Raw genomic sequence first — 19,369 nt, forward strand, 5'->3', positions numbered from 1 at the left:
CTGATGAAATGGCAGTTTATAAGCTTTTAGTTACTGATGATGGTTTCTTACTAATACAAGGCTTTCTTTGCTGTGCTAGCATGGCGCCTGTGTGAATGCTATGGACCTCTGGCAGTTTACCCCCTTGCACGAGGCGGCTTCCAAGAACCGCGTAGAGGTTTGCTCCCTCCTGCTGAGTCACGGTGCGGATCCCACGTTAGTCAACTGCCATGGCAAGAGCGCGGTCGATATGGCTCCAACACCTGAGCTAAGAGAGAGACTGACCTGTAAGTGGTTTCAGGGTGGAAACTGTTGTCAGTGGGTGTAAAGGGGTGCTTTTCTTTCAAGCCAGCATCCTTGTACTTCACAAGTAGATGCAAAACAGCAGAGTAACTGCAGCTGGGTCTCTTACTTTGAAGTATGCAGATACCTCTAATACACTGTTTGTGGTATTGCCTGGTTTTCTTAGGTTTAAAATTTTTAAGGCAGTGCTGAATCATGGGGTGTTTTTTATGCTTCAAGTCCAATTAAGATACAGAAGAGCCTCTGTATCCCACTTAAAGAGTTATTTCCAGAAGGTAGGTAGCTTCGGTGTGCAGGATTGGAGATGGAAATTCCAGAACCTTCTTTTGCAGTCTTTGAAATCCTTATGCTGTTTACCAAAGAGTGTTTCAGCTCTAATTTGACTTTGTCTGTCTTTGCCTCTATTGGGGATTTGTGTGCTCATTGTGATAAACTGTAAGAGATAATTACATGATACAAGTATGGAAACAAAACATTATGAAGGCACAGAAAACTCCTTGAGAAGTACATTCTGAACTCAATTATAAGTAAGCCTTTGGATTTGTCTGTCACCTTTCCAGTCCCACAGAAGCCACCTGACACACTAAGAATATGATCCTGCACTACTCAAAGTCACAGCTGGTCAGGTTGTCGACTGTCACTGTTCTTTGCATGTCAAGATAGTGAGATCATGTGCAACAGAAAGTTTGCTCTAGGAGAAAAGAGGAGGGCATTAGTATCTTTTAGCTGCTACTCTACTCTCTGGGCTAAATTGGGAGATGCTTCTGGCTTTGGGGCTGGTCAAATTACCATTTGTTTAAATTAGCAAGCATCTATTTAAACTTTGTTTTATTTCTGTATTGATAGTTCCTGGAGAGGAGTGGGGAAAGATTAGTATCCATTAATATCCACTGAAATGTGTACACAATTGTGAGTGTTATGCCAAATTTGGCAGTAGCTTGATGGGACATCCTGTATTTGCATACCCAAAATAACATGATTAGTATTTGGTTTTATACTTTAGGAATAATATCACATTTATTTGTTATTTCAGGTTTTATTTGTACTTGTGCTTTGAGTAATGCTTTGTTTAGAAAGAAATCTGAATTCTGTTTGAAATGAAGCCTAGAATGTTGTTATATTTATTTTTATTCCTAAATCCGCAAATGCACCAGATGTTAAAATAAAGGGTGAGAGAAGAAAGCCCCTCTTAACAAGCTTAGTATTTCAGGCTTGCTTATGAAAGAAAAAAACTGATATTTTTACTGAGCTTGAGCTTACTTTCTTTCTCGTTCTCATGTTCAGACACCATTCTTGCTAACCCACCTTTCATACATACATCTTAAGAGAAATTTTTCAAACTCAAAATGATTTGAAACTAAAATGAACGAGTTGCTGAACTGAACAAGATGTGACACTGAAAATAACAAAATTACCTCTCTGTACTTGCAAAGATAGAGCTGCTATCAAAACCTGTTTCGTCTTTATGGCAGACTGGCTTCAAATGCTTAGCTGGTTAGCTTTCTTTAAGAGTTTTAATATTTTATATTCAAATTATATGTATTTATATAAATTTATACATATAATTCTATAAATGTATTTATTCAGGCTTTACCTTGAATTATTTGTCATTGTGAATACAATGAGGTTTTTGAAAAGCAACTGTAATGCTTTTTTCTAAAGAGCATGCAGTAGCACTGTGCTCACTTGAACACATAGTTAATTTAGAGGTCACATGCATTTAATATCAAGCGGATGGAGGATAAAAGGAAGAAAAGCTACAAGGATTTTACTCAAGGAATCACTTCCCCTCTCCTTTAGAATGTCCGTTTGGTTTCATTAAACCATTTTCTGTGTCCCAGGTCAGCTATTATCTGAAGACGTACAGAAATACCCTTTATTTCCTCTTAATTGAGCATAGCTACCTTTCTCCAATAACATTTATAAATGTGCCGTGTTGCTGAATATGAAATGCATCTTTTTCCTCTAACAGATGAATTCAAAGGACACTCTTTATTGCAAGCAGCCAGAGAGGCAGACCTAGCCAAAGTGAAAAAGACACTTGCTTTGGAGATCATTAATTTTAAGCAGCCACAGTCGCATGAGACTGCACTGGTGAGATTATACAATCAATCCATTTGTTTTATGATAAATGTGGTGGTAGTACTACTTGATGAGTTTTATTTCTACACTATGAAAATATATTCATCATTTGCCGTCAAATACGTGATACATAAAAATTAAATTCTAGAAAAAACATCGTATAATTTTGTATCACTTTTATTTTTTTCCTTCCTGGTAGATTACAGAATCCCTCCAGCCACTCCTCACCTGTTCATGTTTCACTTCTGTTTCCTTTTTTGCCATCATCCTCCTTGTTTTTTAGATCGGTTGCTGTGGTTTTTCTGGGGTTAAATTCTATTCCAGTGGCCCAGTGCTTCCTTCATGTTTTGTGTTCGTAAACTTGGATTACAAATTTTCTTCACTGGGTACGGAAAATTGTGGAAATAGACGCCAGGTGTATATCACAGGTTTTACAGGATTGGAATAGTACTCACTATACCATATTAGCTATGGAAACAGAGGTCTGAGAATTTCCTGGCAGTATCCTGCTCTTATTATTTGAAGCAGCAGTGCAGGCAAAGAACACAGCCACTATCCAGATGCAGTGTAGATGTTGAACTTAAGAGGGACTGATTGTGTTATTAAAACAATTATAGTTATTATACTTTTATTCCAATGGAACATTTTCTTCACAGTGGTAGGTCTCAGCTCCAGGCATACGACTGTATATTTAGTATTACAGACATTGAGATTGTGATCAGAACATTCTGTGTTGAGTACCAAGCATCCATATGCTCTGTTCTCTCCATGAAGGACTCGGCATCCTAGCCTGAACTTAAAAGCAAGACAGAGAAGGGATATTTACAGGCTGAACATAAAGATAGCATGAAATTTGAAGTGATGTTATCTTTTTCTTCCTGAGTATACCAGCTTGCAGGCATGTGGCACCTCTTTAGCTGTGTAATGATCACTTTGTAGCCCTGTGATGTTCTTTGCTCTTCTCCACCTGCTCATTCTGCAGACAGCTAGGCAAAATGGGATATTTTAGCTCTATTAATGTCTTTGGTTCATTGTTCAATAAATGTTTGACTGTGACCTCTCAATTTTTGCCGCCTGTACTTGAGATTTCCAAGTGGCAAGACTTAGCCTCCAGGATCAGATGAGGTTATGTACAATCTAATCAGAATCCCTCTGTAGAAAGCTAGGCTGTTTCAAGCACTGTCTTTACCTCCTGTGTGCATTATGTGCTGGTTCTGTCCTGATAGTGGGTTAATATAGGGGTTTTTGTAAGTGGCAAATAGCTTTAGAATTAAAATTGTTTTTCTGAGTAGAATAACTTAGCATTGATCACTAGTTTGTATTTTCAGTATGTTATGTGCTTCAGCAGAAATATGATGGATGCCCTAAATTTTATAGTCTGATGTTTAGCAGAGTAATTAAGAGACGGAGTCATTGATCTTAAAACTCTTTGTCAGCTGTGTAGTTGAAGCATAATTTATGTTTACTTTCTTGCAGCACTGTGCTGTGGCCGCTGTGCATCCCAAGAGGAAGCAAGTTACAGAACTATTGCTCAGGAAAGGAGCAAATGTTAATGAGAAAAACAAAGAGTAGGTTTCCAAAAGTTTTTCATTTTCCAGATGACTCTGTCATACTAGGAATGTTAAACTAATATCCCCCCCCCTTGTTTCTTTTTCCTAGTTTCATGACGCCTTTACATGTTGCAGCTGAAAAAGCTCATAATGATGTCATGGAAGTTCTGCATAAACATGGAGTGAAGGTAACTCTATTTACACATATTTAAGGTAAAAGGCAAGAAGAAGGGTTGTATTGGTTATACACAGTGTTAGTTTTTAATGATAGTTGTTGCTTTTTCTTCTGCACGCCTTGTGCTTCTCACGTTAACCTTGAAGTGTGTTTATCTTGTATCAGTATAAGATGTTCAGGAATCCCATTTGAAAATTAGGTCTCCTTTCCAAGTAACTGAATACAGGCTTTAGAAGTCTAGCTTACTCATTTGTAATGAATCTTGCTACTCATTTCTAATAAATGTGGTCATCTAGGTGCCTTTTGTTGCTTTATCTTGTTGGCTTGAAAATATCCAATGTCTAAGTTTGCTGACGTTGAGTTTAGTAGTCTACTGCTGGACGTCCTCTTTCTTGCTTCTCATTCCCTTGGTCAGATTGTTTTGCCATGCACTTTGGCCATTGATAGGTGCTGACCAAAGTAATTTGTGAGTCTATGGTGAAGCTTGCTTAGAAACACATGGTACAGCAGAGGAAAATGTAACTGTATTTAGAATGTGGTTTATGCATCTTTCAGAAATATTCCAAAATGATGTTGAGTTTCAGGAGTAAACTTGACATTCATGGTAATGATATACTTGGCACTTAATTTTCTCAGAAACTCTTCTTGATGGGTACTTTATTTGCATTAGTTAAAATATACGTAATCTCCATAATTTGGCTTTCATGGGAGCCCCACCTTACTCTCTTTGAGTTTTTGTTTTCATTCAGGTAGCTGGAAATTAAGAAATATAACTAATAACAATCTAATAGTCAGTCTTGACGTTCTAGGAGGTGCTAGCAATGTAATTGTATGCATAGTTAATGCTAAGTCTTTTTATTTTGAAACAATGAATTATAATTTCTAAGCCTTTATGAGAGCTGACGGCCAGATTTCAGTGTCTGATTCACTTGCGGTATTTTAATGGTGTCATGAAATAGCTTAACAACAATACCATGACAGAGTTAATTGCATTTGAGAATGCAGTGCAGTGGAGGGGGAAAGCAGGCCCAGAGGTCTCAGTTATAGTCATTAAAACCATTCATTGTTGTTTTCCCAGATTCACTCTTAGTAGCATACATACGCACTCAAAAGTGAAAAAAATGCATTTTGCCATAGAAATAGATACACCATCTCTTTACGGATTTGGTTTTGCCCAGGGATTCAGTACTGATGGTATTTGGATAGGCACTGAACTGGATGTGCTGGAGTTTCAAGTGTATTGGTAGCAATGTACTACCTGCTTTGAAATAGAAGGACTTTCTGTGCTGGGAAGTCTGCTATATTGTAGGGTAATTAATTTAATGCTCCCTTGAAAATTTAGCTCTGTGTAACGAAGTTAAGAGTAAGCTCAAAGACATTATCCTTACTGGAATGTCCTGATTTTATTGTTTGTGTCACGAGCACATTCTGATGATAGCTTGTAATTCTTTTATATCCTGAAGCAGGGGTTCCTAAATCATGATGCATGGGTCATTTGTGGGCTGAGTGATGGTGATAAGAAGCCCACAGTTATCTATGGTCCAGTGTTGAGTGGTGTCTTCTGTTTGTTTTTCCCATTGACAGTATGCAAATAGAGGTACATGACGCTCATTAGAACTCATTCTTTGTATCGTGATGTATGCTTGCTAGGTTATTCTGTGGCTAGCCATTCACATTTATGATTTAGCAAAGCACTTAAGTGCATGACAGGAGACCACTCATAGTTAAAATTAAGCATTATTTCTATATTGCAATGGATTAGGTCCATCTTTGTCAGTCTCCACAGTTCCTCAGCTGTAAAACGGTAGGTAATGCAATCATGGCTTTTCATGAGAGGTGGGTCATTAAGACTTACGAAGCATTTTGACATTCCCAGATGGTATATGCTCTAGAGTATTAATTAGTTAACTAGGCATATTTAATCACTCTAAAATATTTGTCTTGCTTGTATATTGCCATTTGACCTCTTGCTCATGCTTTGACTGTAGGCATTTAGTTCATCAGACACTCTTTAACATTGATATTTCTTTGTTTCTGATTCTTAGAACATGACAGCTTTAATCCCTTAAGCATGATACAGGTATTTTATTTTCTCCATTTGTTGTATTTCTGGAAGCTTTTTCTTCCTGTTCAGTTACTTCATGCCTTGAATTTTAGTTACTTCATAAGATATAGTCAGATGTACTCTTTGATCCTGTCTAGTCATGATTTTTACGAGAGGGTTCTTGTGAGCTGGTGAATCTGTTCCCCCTGCAATAGCAGCCTCACAGTGAATATCCATTTGTTCTTCAGACAGCACTGTCCTGCAGTTCAAATACCTCTTTTGCATTTTGATGCTTCCTTTGCCGAGTTATTTGCAGCGAACAAACTGGTTCTTCTTAGCCTTTGTTTTGGGAGGTTAAAAGCCCCAAACACTTAGTCTTTCCTTATACAGGAACACTGGCATTTCCTAATCATCCTTATAACTCTTCTCCTCACTAGCACCAGAGGAAATCTTGGAGCTCAGGCAACAGGAACGGAACTCATTCCTCCACTGCCTTATATGGTGGCACTTATATATCTCTAATGTAAATGCTGGACTGATGCGTTCTTGGGTTATGTTTGCCTTTTTGGTAGACATGACACAAGAGTACTCAGACCCTTCCTGTAGTCTTGTAGTACCCAGAGACCGTCAGGGTATTTTTCTTGCAATTGTTTGTATTCGTAACCCTTCAGCACAATTCTGCTGTGCCAAGATCATTAATAAAGATATCGAAATAAAATTATCCCACAACCAATTGTTGAGCAACTCACCCCCTTTCAGTACATTCAGTTCTTTTACCAGTCTCTATTTTTCCATATAAAATAAATGAAAATTTCCCATGTGACCCCATCTCAAATGCTTACTGAAGTGTGGGTGGATGACACCTACCATATTTTCTTTACTTTGCAACCATTACTTCTGTCAAAGGAAAGGTACTGTATAAGTTAGCTTTAATCTACCTTCTGAAAACCAATACTGATTATATGTAGAGAGAAACAATTTGAGAGAGATGAGTAACTAGGGCTTCAAAGAAAGTGGAAATTTCTTCTGCTGAAATACAGTGCCAAAAGGCAGACACCTGATCCACAAATACAAAATCCAGTAATGGATTTAGGAAACAGTCATGTGAAGCTTTTTAGACGGAAAATAATTTGTGATTGTTTTAGCAGAAGAGAGGAAACTGCTGTTTTCATAAGGAGAAGCTGTGATTTGTGTCAGACAGCAAAAGTGAGATAATGTGAAGTATGCATACTTGAGGCTTTTCATGTTTTGCAAAATGGGCTGAAGTATGGTAAAGAGTGCTTTAGGGTATTTGCTTGGGATGAATAAGAGAAGACTTGTTGTCTTGGAGCTGGATTTAATTATCCTTTATTTTATCACTGTGTAAATTTCCTGTTTGAAGCATGTTAGACAATAATAAGTGAAGGGCTGCTTAAATAATGTGCTGATCTAGACTTACTTTACAGCAGTGTTTCTAAGAACATTTGTATTGGCAAGAGTTAACCCATATTCACCAATTGCTTATTTTAGTGTGTTTTGCTGGCCTTCAGTGACAACACAGACTAGATCTGTAATTTGAACTGTGAAAAAGTCCTTAGTGCACATCACTTGCACATCAGCATGTTACATCTAAGCAATACGCATTCCATGGTCAGTGAAGACACTAACTTGTTACTTGAGTTTGCAAAGTTGGCTGTCAACTGTACATCTAAAGCACAGATGAGAAACCTTAGGGCTTCCTAGCGTTTTCTTTAAGGGTGTTGGTCATAAATATCTGTGGTTTCAAGTGCTATAACCAGTTTTCACTTGTTTGTCTGAACTGCAGTGTTAAACAGCATTTCACACCACTTCTTATTTGATGTTGGATATCCTTGAAGTACCTTATGAAAAATACAAGCATAGCATCTTTGAAGAATCCTGAAGCATAAACTATTATATTAGACCCATGAACAAATCTTCAAATGCCACAACTGTATCTTTGAAGATGGTTAAAATCCTTTGTTTAAAAAGAAAATCATTTGAAGGTGGTGAACTAAGGAAAAAGTCGCCTTCATCCTGTTTTGTTTCATTGCTAGGTAGTTGGATACCTCTTATACGTGGCTCCTTGTCTGAATGTATAGATACATGGGAAACTGAAAATGTTCAAAAAGACATTTAGCTTTCTAGCAGTGCAAAAGAAAAGGATTAAGGTCTTTTCTGAAGTGGAATGATTATTGGAAAGACCGACCTGCAAGCATGCAAGTACACTGGTATCTTGGGCAAGTGCAGAGATGCCATGAATACTGTTTAACTGTGTTATGCTTCCAGAGGATACTGCTGAAACTATTCATCTGCAAGAGAAAATGAGCCTTTCTAAGGTCATGTCCAACAGTGTCCCTGTTCATAATGGTAGCAGAAATGGCTTCATTCTGCTCTGCTAGAAGCATCTTGCTTTATAGATATTTGCATACTACAATTATTTCTGTGTGTTGGAGTCACGTGTTGCCAACCTTTCATGACCATGGATTTGAAAACAGTCACCGTTTAGCTAGACGCACACAACAGGGTTTGTATGACTTTTTGCTTCCAACATTTTGGGTAGAGATATTGATTTTCTCGGGAAAGAATAAGCATTCAAAAATTAAATTTCCTTTAGAAATGCAGCAGGTTCTGGGCTATGATGATTAACAACACAAAAAACTGGGTGATGTGTTGCGATTGCGTGGTTTATTTTCTCACTGCTTAGACATCCAAACTCAGTGACATTAATCTTGAGCTTTTATGCAAAGGGACAACTGTGGAACATATGGCTGTATCATGTAGGAGCTTTCAGAGTGAAACTAGACCTTGTTTTTCCATTGTCATCTTCTGACAGAGCTTGAAATTGCCACCAGTGCCTCTTCATTCCTATCCTGTGTATTGTTAATGATGCTCAAAGACACAAGGCATACTGCAAGTTGTCTTCAGAATAAATACAGCAGGAGAGCAGTTAAAACACTTGCATTGCAGAGGAGGATACTCTGATGCTGGAGCTGCTGGCAGAGTGCAAGTTTTACATGTGATTTTTAGAATGCACATCTTCTAGAACAATCTAGCAGAGAAAACTTCAGTGCTTGGAAGATGTTTCATCTTGAGCTGCTGTAATGTCAAGGATTAGGGGGGGATATTTAGGGCATTTGATATGAACAGAAAGCTAAGATAAGCTTGTAAAGTCTTGCTAGAAAGGTTTCCTGAATAGGTCCCGGCTGTTGGACTGCCATGAGTGCCTGGCAGCCAAGGGAATATTGCTGTAGCTGTGTACGCTGCTCCAAGACAGCAGCAGTAAAAGGGGAAAAAAATCCTTCAGTGTCTGATGATACATGACCATTTTGGTTTCTCTACTGCATCCATCCAGGATGGGGAAAAAGAAATGGAAAGGATTTTCCAGAAAAACACTTTTCCCCAGATAAATGCATTCTGCCTTCAATGCTATGGTTTGAGCAGCGGAGTGGCTGCTTTCATGCTAAAACGTGGGGAGAGCAGAGACAGTCTGTTGGGGAATAACAGCTGTCGAATTTGTCATTTTTAACTCCTTGCAGAAAACTTGTCTGTAAAGTAATTCGGAGCTGCAGCCTTCTAATTTCACATTGCTTATCAAGGAAACCAGTTGAATATTTCTCTTGTTTTGATTAGTGCAGCTGGAATAGTCACACAAGTAAGGCAGTACACCTTGGGTATTTTGCATTTTTTCAAATAGAGCTTAAGCTTTAGCTTTGAATTTGAAAGACGTATGTTTTTAGACCTACTGTTGAGCAGCGGTTAGCCCAGACATACATCTTATGAGGTTTGATTTTTATGATAGTTTAGTCTGAGTTTGTATTTCAATTTGTAATGCTCAAATTGATTTTCATTTCGAAATAAATCCTATTGCCATCAGCCTTAGTGCAGTATGTTCTTGGGTTGGTTTTAGACAGTGCTGCATGATTGATGAGAGCAGATCTGCCTCAAAGTGGGCGTATTCCCCATGAAATTGCCCTGCAAAGCCTGATTCTGCTCCTGAGGGAAAAAAACGGTTTCATTTGGTGCATGCATCCCTCTGTCAGCTGCAGCCCTCTTTGTCCCAGGAGTAAGCAGGCATTCCTTCAAATGGCTGGCATTATATTCTGCCACAGGAATCGATTACTGGCAAAGATAACTATTTGGAGATGGGTGAAAGGAGACCTGCATACGACATGTGAGATGATGGATCTGATGACTCTGCCAGTGTTCTTTTCAAATGAATACTAACATTTTTTCCAGGAACACAGTATCAAATTGTGCAGCATGAATACCTTGCTGCTGTTCTTCCACAATTTGTTCAGCGCAAGCATGTTTAACACAGGAATTCAGTGTTACAGAAGATGTTAGTTATGATTCTCTTTCTTGGGGAAAGAGAGTTACCACCTTCTTCCAGAATCCACAAGTCTCATTTTGTTCTGCCTTTACTAAACCTGTCTAGCCCCAGGCTTCTGCTTTTCTCCATGCCCTTATCAGTGGTGAAAGGTATCCGGTGTCCTGAAAGAGATGAGGATCATCATCTGAACAAAATGATGGATTTGGGACATTCAGCATCTAATTAATATTTATGATTGCAGTAAGTTTTTATTTAAAACAAAACTTTTAGGGAAATCCCATTAGAGTGGCATGAGCTGAGCACGGTTAGAAGAAAGCAGAACGGTTCTCCTGTCCATCTTTCTGCAAGAGAGGTTTGTGATATGAGAAATTCCTGCTTTATCAGTCTGTAGAATTGTTTAGGGATATAGAAGAATTTCAGACAATATTGAATCACACCCCACTTTATTTATGAAGTATTTCTTTCTTCTTTTCTGTGGCTTGATACTGTTTTCTTGCAAGCATTTTACTCTTTATTTTCTTTTTTTCCTTCCCTGTCTGGTAGTAGGTATTTTCTGCAGTTACCCCCCTCATTAAATTAAATTTAATTACAGAATGTATGTCTTGCCCAAAATGTTCTTTCACTGGTTTTCGTGGAAAGGTAATAGGATTTGCAGACTGCATTTTAGGTGAGAAATAACAAGTGAAAACATTGTTCTTTTCCACCACAAAGATTTTGAGACGCTAAAAAGGTGGGGTTTTACAGTAACAGTCGATTATGCATGCGGTTCACAGCCCGCAGTCCGTAGGCTTGGAAACAGATAACAGGTTCTGAGCTGTTTGCAGAGAATGGGGAGTAGTTCTGTATTTCATAATGTGGTAAAAAAGCTTTTGGACATTTGCATTTAAATTTGTCATGAATCGCTGCTAGGTACAAAGTACCTGCTTGAAAGGTTATTTTCATCAAGGTTTTTTTCTGCTTTTTAAAGCTCTGTCTTATTCTCTTCCTTTCTCTGATAGTGAACCCATGGAGATACTTTCAGTTATTTAGATACTCTGTTAGATCTTGACAGACAAATAGGTTTCCATTATATCATACCCTTTGAAAGTGATACTCCATTTTGCCTGTTTATACAGTCTTGTAGTGAGTAGAATTATATCCAATTATACTTAACATTTCTGTAAAAGTACAAAAGCGAGGAGGAAATGGACTGTTTATATCCAACTTCTTCCCTCCCCCTCTCCCCCGCTTCATAGAATTCCTAATCTGACGTCATTGTTTTGCTTTAATTCTTGGTAGTGAGAGTATTGTTAATTCCCCTTCTGAGGATGACAGATGGTAATTTCCTTAAAGCTGGAAGGCCTTTGAATTATTTGGTTGATTATTTACCTCTTTCTCCTCTGACAGTTGTGCTTTTCTTGCACAAACATTTATCTTAATTGAATTTGTCAAAAGCTTGAACACTATTTTAAGTGTTGTTTTGGGGACCCTGTGTTGTCTCTTAGCCATGCCAATACATTAGCTGTGCGTTATTAAAAGATAGGAAAGCATCTGCGGTAAATTGTCTTTACATTGGAGTGTTTATCTGTTTGTCATTGGGGGTTTTTTTAGTTGCAGTGAGGAGGAATTGATAGATAAATTAGTATGACGGAAAATTCCTGTTACTGCTGCTCTTAGAGACAGGGACAGGTGCAGGCTTTTAATTATAACAATATTTTATATTGCTGCTGATTTTTCAGATGAACGCACTGGACACACTCGGTCAAACAGCCTTGCACAGGGCTGCGCTAGCAGGTCACTTGCAAACCTGCCGGCTCTTGCTGAATTACGGCTCTGATCCTTCCATCATCTCTTTACAAGGCTTCACAGCGGCGCAGATGGGAAATGAAGCAGTGCAACAGATTCTCAGTGGTGGGTAAAAATAAAGGCTCATGCATTTGAACTTCAGCTTTTCCTTTTACAGCTGTGGATCTTTCTTCTTTTTCAATACAAGAGACATGCAGTAGTTTTGTCATCCCTCCCTTCTGCCATTGCGTGCACAAATCTACAGTATGTACTGCATGAGACTTTTCAGAAGAGGAAATAAAAAAAAGAAAAAACAGAACCCCCCATACAATAAAACAAAAAAGACCCTGCTCAATTCAGTGATTTTATGCCAACTGGGAAGAAAATAAACATCTTGTGGATTTAGAGCTGTGCAGGGAGATTGTAGGAAGGCAGATGTGGGTAGTTTTGGGTGGTTTTGATAACAAGTTCCATGGCAACTGGAATATTGCCGAACATGTGAGAAACCTTTTTCCTCTCATGAGCCACCCTGTTAGGTACTCCGTATGTTAGCAGTCACAGGCAGTGTTACTGGCAAAACCATACAGATAGTTCCTAAACCGCTTGAACTTAAAATTACTTAAATCTCTTTTTAAAATTACTTAAAATCTCTTGCTTATAGCACAGAGAAAGATTTTATTGTGAAAGGGCTCCAGATACTGTTTAGATAACAATTTGTTTATATCCTGCATTAAAAAAGGTGAATAGATTTTTGGAGAAGGTGCCACTATTTTTCATCTAAGTGCTTGAGTGTTGGCATCCTCATATCCATGTCACATTTCCTTCAGTGCTTTCAAGAATGTTGCCTTAAAACAGGGGATGGGGAATGAGGTAAGAGGCATTTTACAGCAATGCAAGGAAGGACTGTTTCGAAGTATACCCTCTCCTGAAATGTAGCTGGTTACGTGGGTAGCATTACCTGTTGAAATATGCATGTGACTGTATGTATATGTATTGAGAGAGGTTAGCTATTAATCAGAAGAAAGTAAACATATCCTCTGCTGTTAAAAAGAATAGAAGCTTGATTTAAAAACCTAGTAAACTTACAAGGATTCTGAAAACACTCATTGGATTCTGAATTAAAAATTCATTTTCACTTGTTTACCTTTTCTAAGAAGACTAATTGCAGATGTCATACTGTTCAAGGCTGTTCAAAAGATTCAAAAGCTGAAAAAATGCATTTAGTGTAGAGTTGTTGATGCTTCATTTCTGTATTTAAAAGCTAGTAAATGAATGCTGAAATTATTTGCCAAATATTACTGTTCATTTTTGTAAGATTGGGTTAAAGAAATGCTTTTTTAAACTGTTGTAGTTGTCTTGATAGAGATTGCTACCTGAGTCTTGAGTTCACAGCTTAAAATACTTTGCGTATAGTATTAGATGTTTTTTTCTCACTCTTGGTTGCTGAGCTACTTCCCAACTGTGAGAAAAGTCATGGCAACACCTTTCTGATGGCATAATGGCCAGTGGATACCACTTTAGTCTAGCTGCGTGTGATTTTGGTTGCAACTGATAGGAGTATGGCCATGTAATATAAGACAGCTTGTAAACTGAGCTTGTTTATTTTTTCAAATGCTTATTAGAAAATGCTGCTACTTTTGCTCTCTTGAAGAGTAAGATTGGTTTTATTTCGTTGCTCAGTGCAGCTTTTTGGTACTCAAGTTGTAATCTAGTGGAATTGAAATTTCTCTTTCCTGTAGTAATTAGATTGTGTTTCTGATTGATTTCCTTTTTTTACCCTCACCAAAGTTAGGGTCTTTGCTATCTTATGAAGACAAGAACCGGAGAGAAGAAATAAAGAATTGCTAAGGAGCAGAGCTTTGGATCCAGTGTAGGATTTAGCCTCACCTATCCCTACCTCAGGACACTGAGGTGGTGATGCTGTTGGAAAGAGTAAGGGAAGGCTTAACTTAAGGTGAAGAAGGTGTGAACTGAAATCTTAACCTGCTCCAACAACAGGAGTTTGATGCATGCTATACTCTGCCACAGTCACTAACAGCTGTCTCAAACTCCTGCTGCCATCCTTCTTTTGCAGCATCTGTTTGAATCTCTTAGAATCATAGAATCATTTAGGTTGGAAAAGACCTTTAAGATCATAGATTCTAACTGTTTGCTAGTGGAACTGCTCCTGAGGACTGAGGTAGACTCAAGGAAAGTTTCTGGCAGCTTTGGCTGTATTAAAGGTGCCACTGTCCCTCTTCCCTGAGCTTTCTTAGCCTTTCTTTGAACTGAGAGCTTTTCTTCACCTAACAGTTGAGCTTGTAGGAGTTGCTTCTCGCTTCCTCTTCCTTCTTCTCGTCCTGCAGTGAGTATGGAGGCAAGGAGGTAACAAAAGGCTACAAAATACACATTAGGAAGAGAAAATAGGACTGCAATAGGAAATCATGGAATCATAGAATGGTTAGGGTTGGAAAGGACCTTAAGATCATCTATTGCATCAAAGTGATAGACAGGTTAATGTCCTTCTGTAATGACTCCTAGTTTTCCACTCCTGTGGAAACTGCAGTTACAGATTACATTGCAACTTCAGGAATTGACTGGATTCTGCAGGGACTTTTAGTCTCTAAGAAGTACTTTCTCACATCCCTGCATTTTCCTACTGGGACATAATATCAGTTCTCTCTACATTTAAAGAAGTCTTTTAAGTATTTTTGGTGAATGTCTATCTAGAATACTTTTAGCCTATTACAACAACACAGTGACTTCCTTACAGCATTCTTACAGAGGATTACAAGCCCAAGTTCACCTTGCCCGGTTTGTTTTGCACTAGGAAGTCATTTCTGTCGCTGATCAGGCAACACGCTGCTAAAATATCTATTCCATAAATCCTTGAGCTTGAGAGGAGTGGCTTCTACAATAGAAAGCAGTTTCTATTAAAAATTAAGTAATCAAGAGTGCCTTTTCAGCTCCTTTTTGAGCCACACTGAAGAGCTCTAGGGACAGCTAATCCACTGCTCCTTTCCAGCCCCTTCTTCCTCTTCCCTCAGTGCATGCTTCCTTTCTCACAGCCGTATTTCTAATGAGAAGTGAGGTGAAAAAGAGTTTTGACACCACAACCTGTGATTATTTTACAGTAATTTGTAGAGATACCTTTTTTCCTCTTAAGGTTTCGTTTTAATCACGTATCGTTCTTCTGATTCTGTTTTTAACCACTCCATGTTTATAATAAGGGACTGATCTCATTGTTACTCTGAAGTGCAGTACACAACTGCAGGCACTTACCATGTGGCCAGGGTCATTTTAGAAATCCCATTCCCTTTTCACTGCTTTGTAGTATAAGATCTAATCACAAGTGCAGAGTGCAAAAGCTGTAATTCAGATGCTGGATTGAGCATGTTTAACACTGGCTGCTCACTGGCCCTGATCCAGTTTGCTGAAAGGTGCTTCTGATCATCAGCAAAACTTTGAATGTGTCACAGTGAGCATTTAGATTTCTTACGTGCAGAAGCAGTCATTTTTACCATACATAGGATTAGCAAAGCATTGACATTCCATTTGGCAGAATAATGTCAGCTCTAAATCTGACAAGAGTTTAATCTAAATGTCAAGAGTCTAAATCTGTCTGGTTTACACTGAAACTAAGGCTTCTTGTACAGCCATTTAGGTAGTATGAGCTTGAACATCACAACTCTAGCTTTGTTTTTACAAATGACAAGAGACTTCCCCCCACCAGTTTTGAAATTGTTGAGCACAAGTTAATGTAAGTTCATGATCCTAAGTAATCCTGAAATTTCTTTTTCCCTATGTAGAAAGTACACCTGTGCGCACATCTGATGTGGATTATCGGTTATTAGAAGCATCCAAAGCTGGAGACTTGGAAACTGTGAAGGTAAGTTTCAGCAATTCATGTTAATTTTCCACTTTGCATTGCTGTGCAAAGCTTGTGGAAGCCTCTGCTATATGAGAGTTATGGCAGTAGTGCGTGGGGGATGGTAAATCGTAAAGAATTGGAAGGCAAATCTCATATTTGTTTTTTCTAGAAAGCAGTGCTTTAAGATGTGCTAAGGTGTTTCTCTGAGTTTTGGGTTGTTCATTCTCCCAGTCCTTCACACCGTCATGTCTTTGATGGTCTCAGATGCAGTATTGCAGATGCAGCTGTAATTCTTTGAAGTGGATGCTGTGATCCTCAGAATCACAGTTTAGTAGAAGCAAGCCTCAGGTGCATGATTCAATCAGAAGGCAAGCAACCAGAACTGTTAATGAGTAGCAGACTTCACATTTTAACCCATCCTTAATCTGAGGGTGAGGGGTCAGGCCATAGAATCCCAGCATCACAGAAAGGTTTGATCATGTTCATGAGCAAAAGAGCCTGCAGATAGACCATTCTGCATGCATTCTCACCTTGAACTTCAGTGTGATACATACTAAAATTCTAGCAGCAGCACTTTTGTCCACCAGCAACAACTGTGACTGCCAAGCTCAGGATTTGTAGATTTGTGAAGACAGCATAAGCTGGAAATGATAATATCTGAAGAAAGTTACATGGCCTTGGGCCTCCTGGCACGATGATTTAGAGGCTTACCTTTTTTAATACATTAGGAGCATCTTCATGCTGCTTCCATCACCTAAGTCTTGTTCGTTATAGAAGTATGTTCAGTCATAAGTTTAAGGCAGCTATTGTTTTTTTAACTTTGCCTAAGTGGAAAGAAATTTCCTGAAACCTAACTTCTAAAAATTGGTGTATAATAATAAATGGATCAGATTTTGTGTTAGGCTGGTGGTTTAAGGTTTTCTTTTGGTTTGGGGGTTTGTTTGTTTGACCGTTCTTGTTTGGGTTTTTTATTGATTTGTTTTCGTTCTGTACTAGGTTTTGGTTTCTTCTTTTGTCTTCACAGCAACTTTGCAGCCCTCAGAATGTGAACTGTAGAGATTTGGAAGGCCGTCATTCAACGCCACTGCACTTTGCTGCAGGATATAACCGCGTATCGGTGGTGGAGTATCTGTTGCACCATGGGGCAGACGTGCATGCCAAAGATAAAGGGTACATTTCATTCCATGATATGCTCTGCTGCTTTCTATTAGTGTGAGACTTCTACTCCCCTCTGTTCATTTTGCTTTGGATGCAGTAACCATCATATTTTTCTCTTGAAAATTTTTCTCTTTTCTTTCTTCTTATTCTGCATTGTTCCTGAAATCACTGTAGGGAGATGTATGGCCTGTTAAGGCATACTTAGCTTTCTGGCAAAGCTGTTGTCAAGTACATCTCTGTCACTATAATACATGATCCTTCTCTTCCCCCTTTTGCCCATTTGGAGACTTTAATCTGCTTAAAAGAGATCTTTAAGTTATTTCAGGTGTTCTAAAATGAGGTTTGAGTTGCATGGGTAAAATTCCTGGATTATCTCCCCTAATTTTTCTAATTCTGTTAGATAGCTTGTATTATATAGTTATTCAGTTAATATTCAGTTAAATGATATGAACCACTTGCAGAATTTTTGCATTAGTTGCAAAGTAATCCTATAGAATAGCATCATTATGTTTGATCTTTCATTGCAGTATATTGGTTCAGGGTGGGGATAATTAATTTTCAATGCTAAAACATTTCCAATACTGAATTTTCAGGCTCTCCCTGAAAGAAATGTTTGGGTATCTTTGTGTATCTATCAGGTGTGCAGTGCTTACTAGCAACTGCTTCAAACCTATTTTATAGTGCCATATACCTTTTCTGAAATTTACACTCAAATATCCAAAGTCAGAACACAGAGATTCCTGCAATTTAGGTTTTGGCTATTGTTAATAGCATTGGTTTTACTTGCTTGTGGAAGAAGTAACATTGATGCTTGCTAAGTATTTAAAGGTCTCATGGGTGAAAACTGAAGGAGGATAATGAAGTTTTAATTAAAGTTTTAATAGCAGGGAAATAAAGCTGTGAAAATGGGAACGACTGAAAGATACCAATAATGTCTTGTGGAAATGGGAGTTCTATCGACTGGAACTTTGTATGATTGCATATTGGATTTTGTTTTCTGTAGCTATTAATACTTTCTCTTTGATTAGTGGCTTAGTACCTCTGCACAATGCCTGCTCTTACGGACACTACGAAGTGGCTGAGCTCTTAGTGAGGCACGGTGCTTCTGTCAATGTGGCAGACCTGTGGAAATTCACTCCTCTACATGAAGCAGCAGCAAAAGGAAAATACGAAATCTGCAAGCTGCTTTTAAAAGTATGTGCTGGAGTTCTTAGATGTATCTTTAAATGTGTATGTGTTTATTATTGCCGAAGATTAAGTAATGCAAACTTAATTGCATTCAGTGAGTCCTTTATGGTGTCTTTGAATCTATTTTCAGTTGTCAGGTGGTTTCTTGTGTGATGTCAGTTCACTTACAAAGGATCATCAGTACAGTTACTTTTTCCAGTTCGTGTATTAGCTGTTAGCTAAGTAGGACAAGACTCTCAAACTGGAAAAAGAAGCTGAATTTGTGTAAAAATAGCAAACAAAAAATATCACCACATTATCCTATTCATCCCATTCTGGAACAGTTGCTGCAGCCAAGTAAAGCTTTGTAAACGCAAGAGTGTGTTACAGAGGAGTCACTGAAGGTGGGTCATAGATGGTGTCTGGCATGCAAGAAATTTAAAACTGCAGTGTTAATGTCTAATTTATCAAGCTCCTGGAGGAAATGCATAAATATTCATTATAATTAGTGGAAGAACCTATAAAAAGCATGAGGTAATGCCTACATGTTTCCAGTGAGAAACAAGAGTTTGAGAGACTTCTTAACATAAGGTCATATCCTGCCACGGGAGGGTAAAGAGAGTACTAGAGCAGAATTTCTTGCATATCCTAGTTTTTCTTTTAGTCTTGCTTACTTCATATCCCTCTGAATCACAGAGGAGTATGGATATGGATAGTCTTAAAATGATGAGGCTCTTCCCCATCCACTTTTTTTTTTGCTGCTGCAAAGCCCCAATATCTCCCTCTTATCTCATGAATTCTTTCATTTGCTTCCCAAAAAAAAGCATTCAGAGGGGGTAACACATCTGTTTGAAACGCATCTGCAGTATAAACTAGAAGATATTCAGAGATGTCTGTGAAGCAAGCACGATGATGGCCGTGGTGGTAACACAGCTAGCACAGATGTTAGCTCAAGCTAGGAGTGCTC

General features: G+C 38.3%; 1 protein-coding gene across 5 annotated transcripts in view; it reads left to right on the forward strand.

Annotated features, from left to right (window-relative positions):
* Positions 1-19,369, forward strand: part of TNKS (tankyrase) — a 138,311-nt gene that overhangs the window by 96,669 nt on the left and 22,273 nt on the right. For all 5 annotated transcript variants that reach the window (XR_013957750.1, XR_013957751.1, XM_080626479.1 and 2 more), the window contains exons 8-15: positions 80-266; positions 2,255-2,376; positions 3,841-3,932; positions 4,024-4,102; positions 12,182-12,353; positions 16,016-16,095; positions 17,102-17,247; positions 18,264-18,429. Coding sequence is in view for 3 of the 5 variants with exons in the window: in XM_080626479.1 (XP_080482605.1) it covers positions 80-266; positions 2,255-2,376; positions 3,841-3,932; positions 4,024-4,102; positions 12,182-12,353; positions 16,016-16,095; positions 17,102-17,247; positions 18,264-18,429 (1,044 nt within the window). In the remaining 2 variants the exon portion in view is untranslated. The remainder of the gene's footprint in view (positions 1-79; positions 267-2,254; positions 2,377-3,840; positions 3,933-4,023; positions 4,103-12,181; positions 12,354-16,015; positions 16,096-17,101; positions 17,248-18,263; positions 18,430-19,369) is intronic.

Source organism: Psittacula echo (assembly GCF_963264785.1).
Source record: "Psittacula echo genome assembly, chromosome: 1".
Classification (NCBI taxonomy): Eukaryota; Metazoa; Chordata; class Aves; order Psittaciformes; family Psittacidae; genus Psittacula; species Psittacula echo.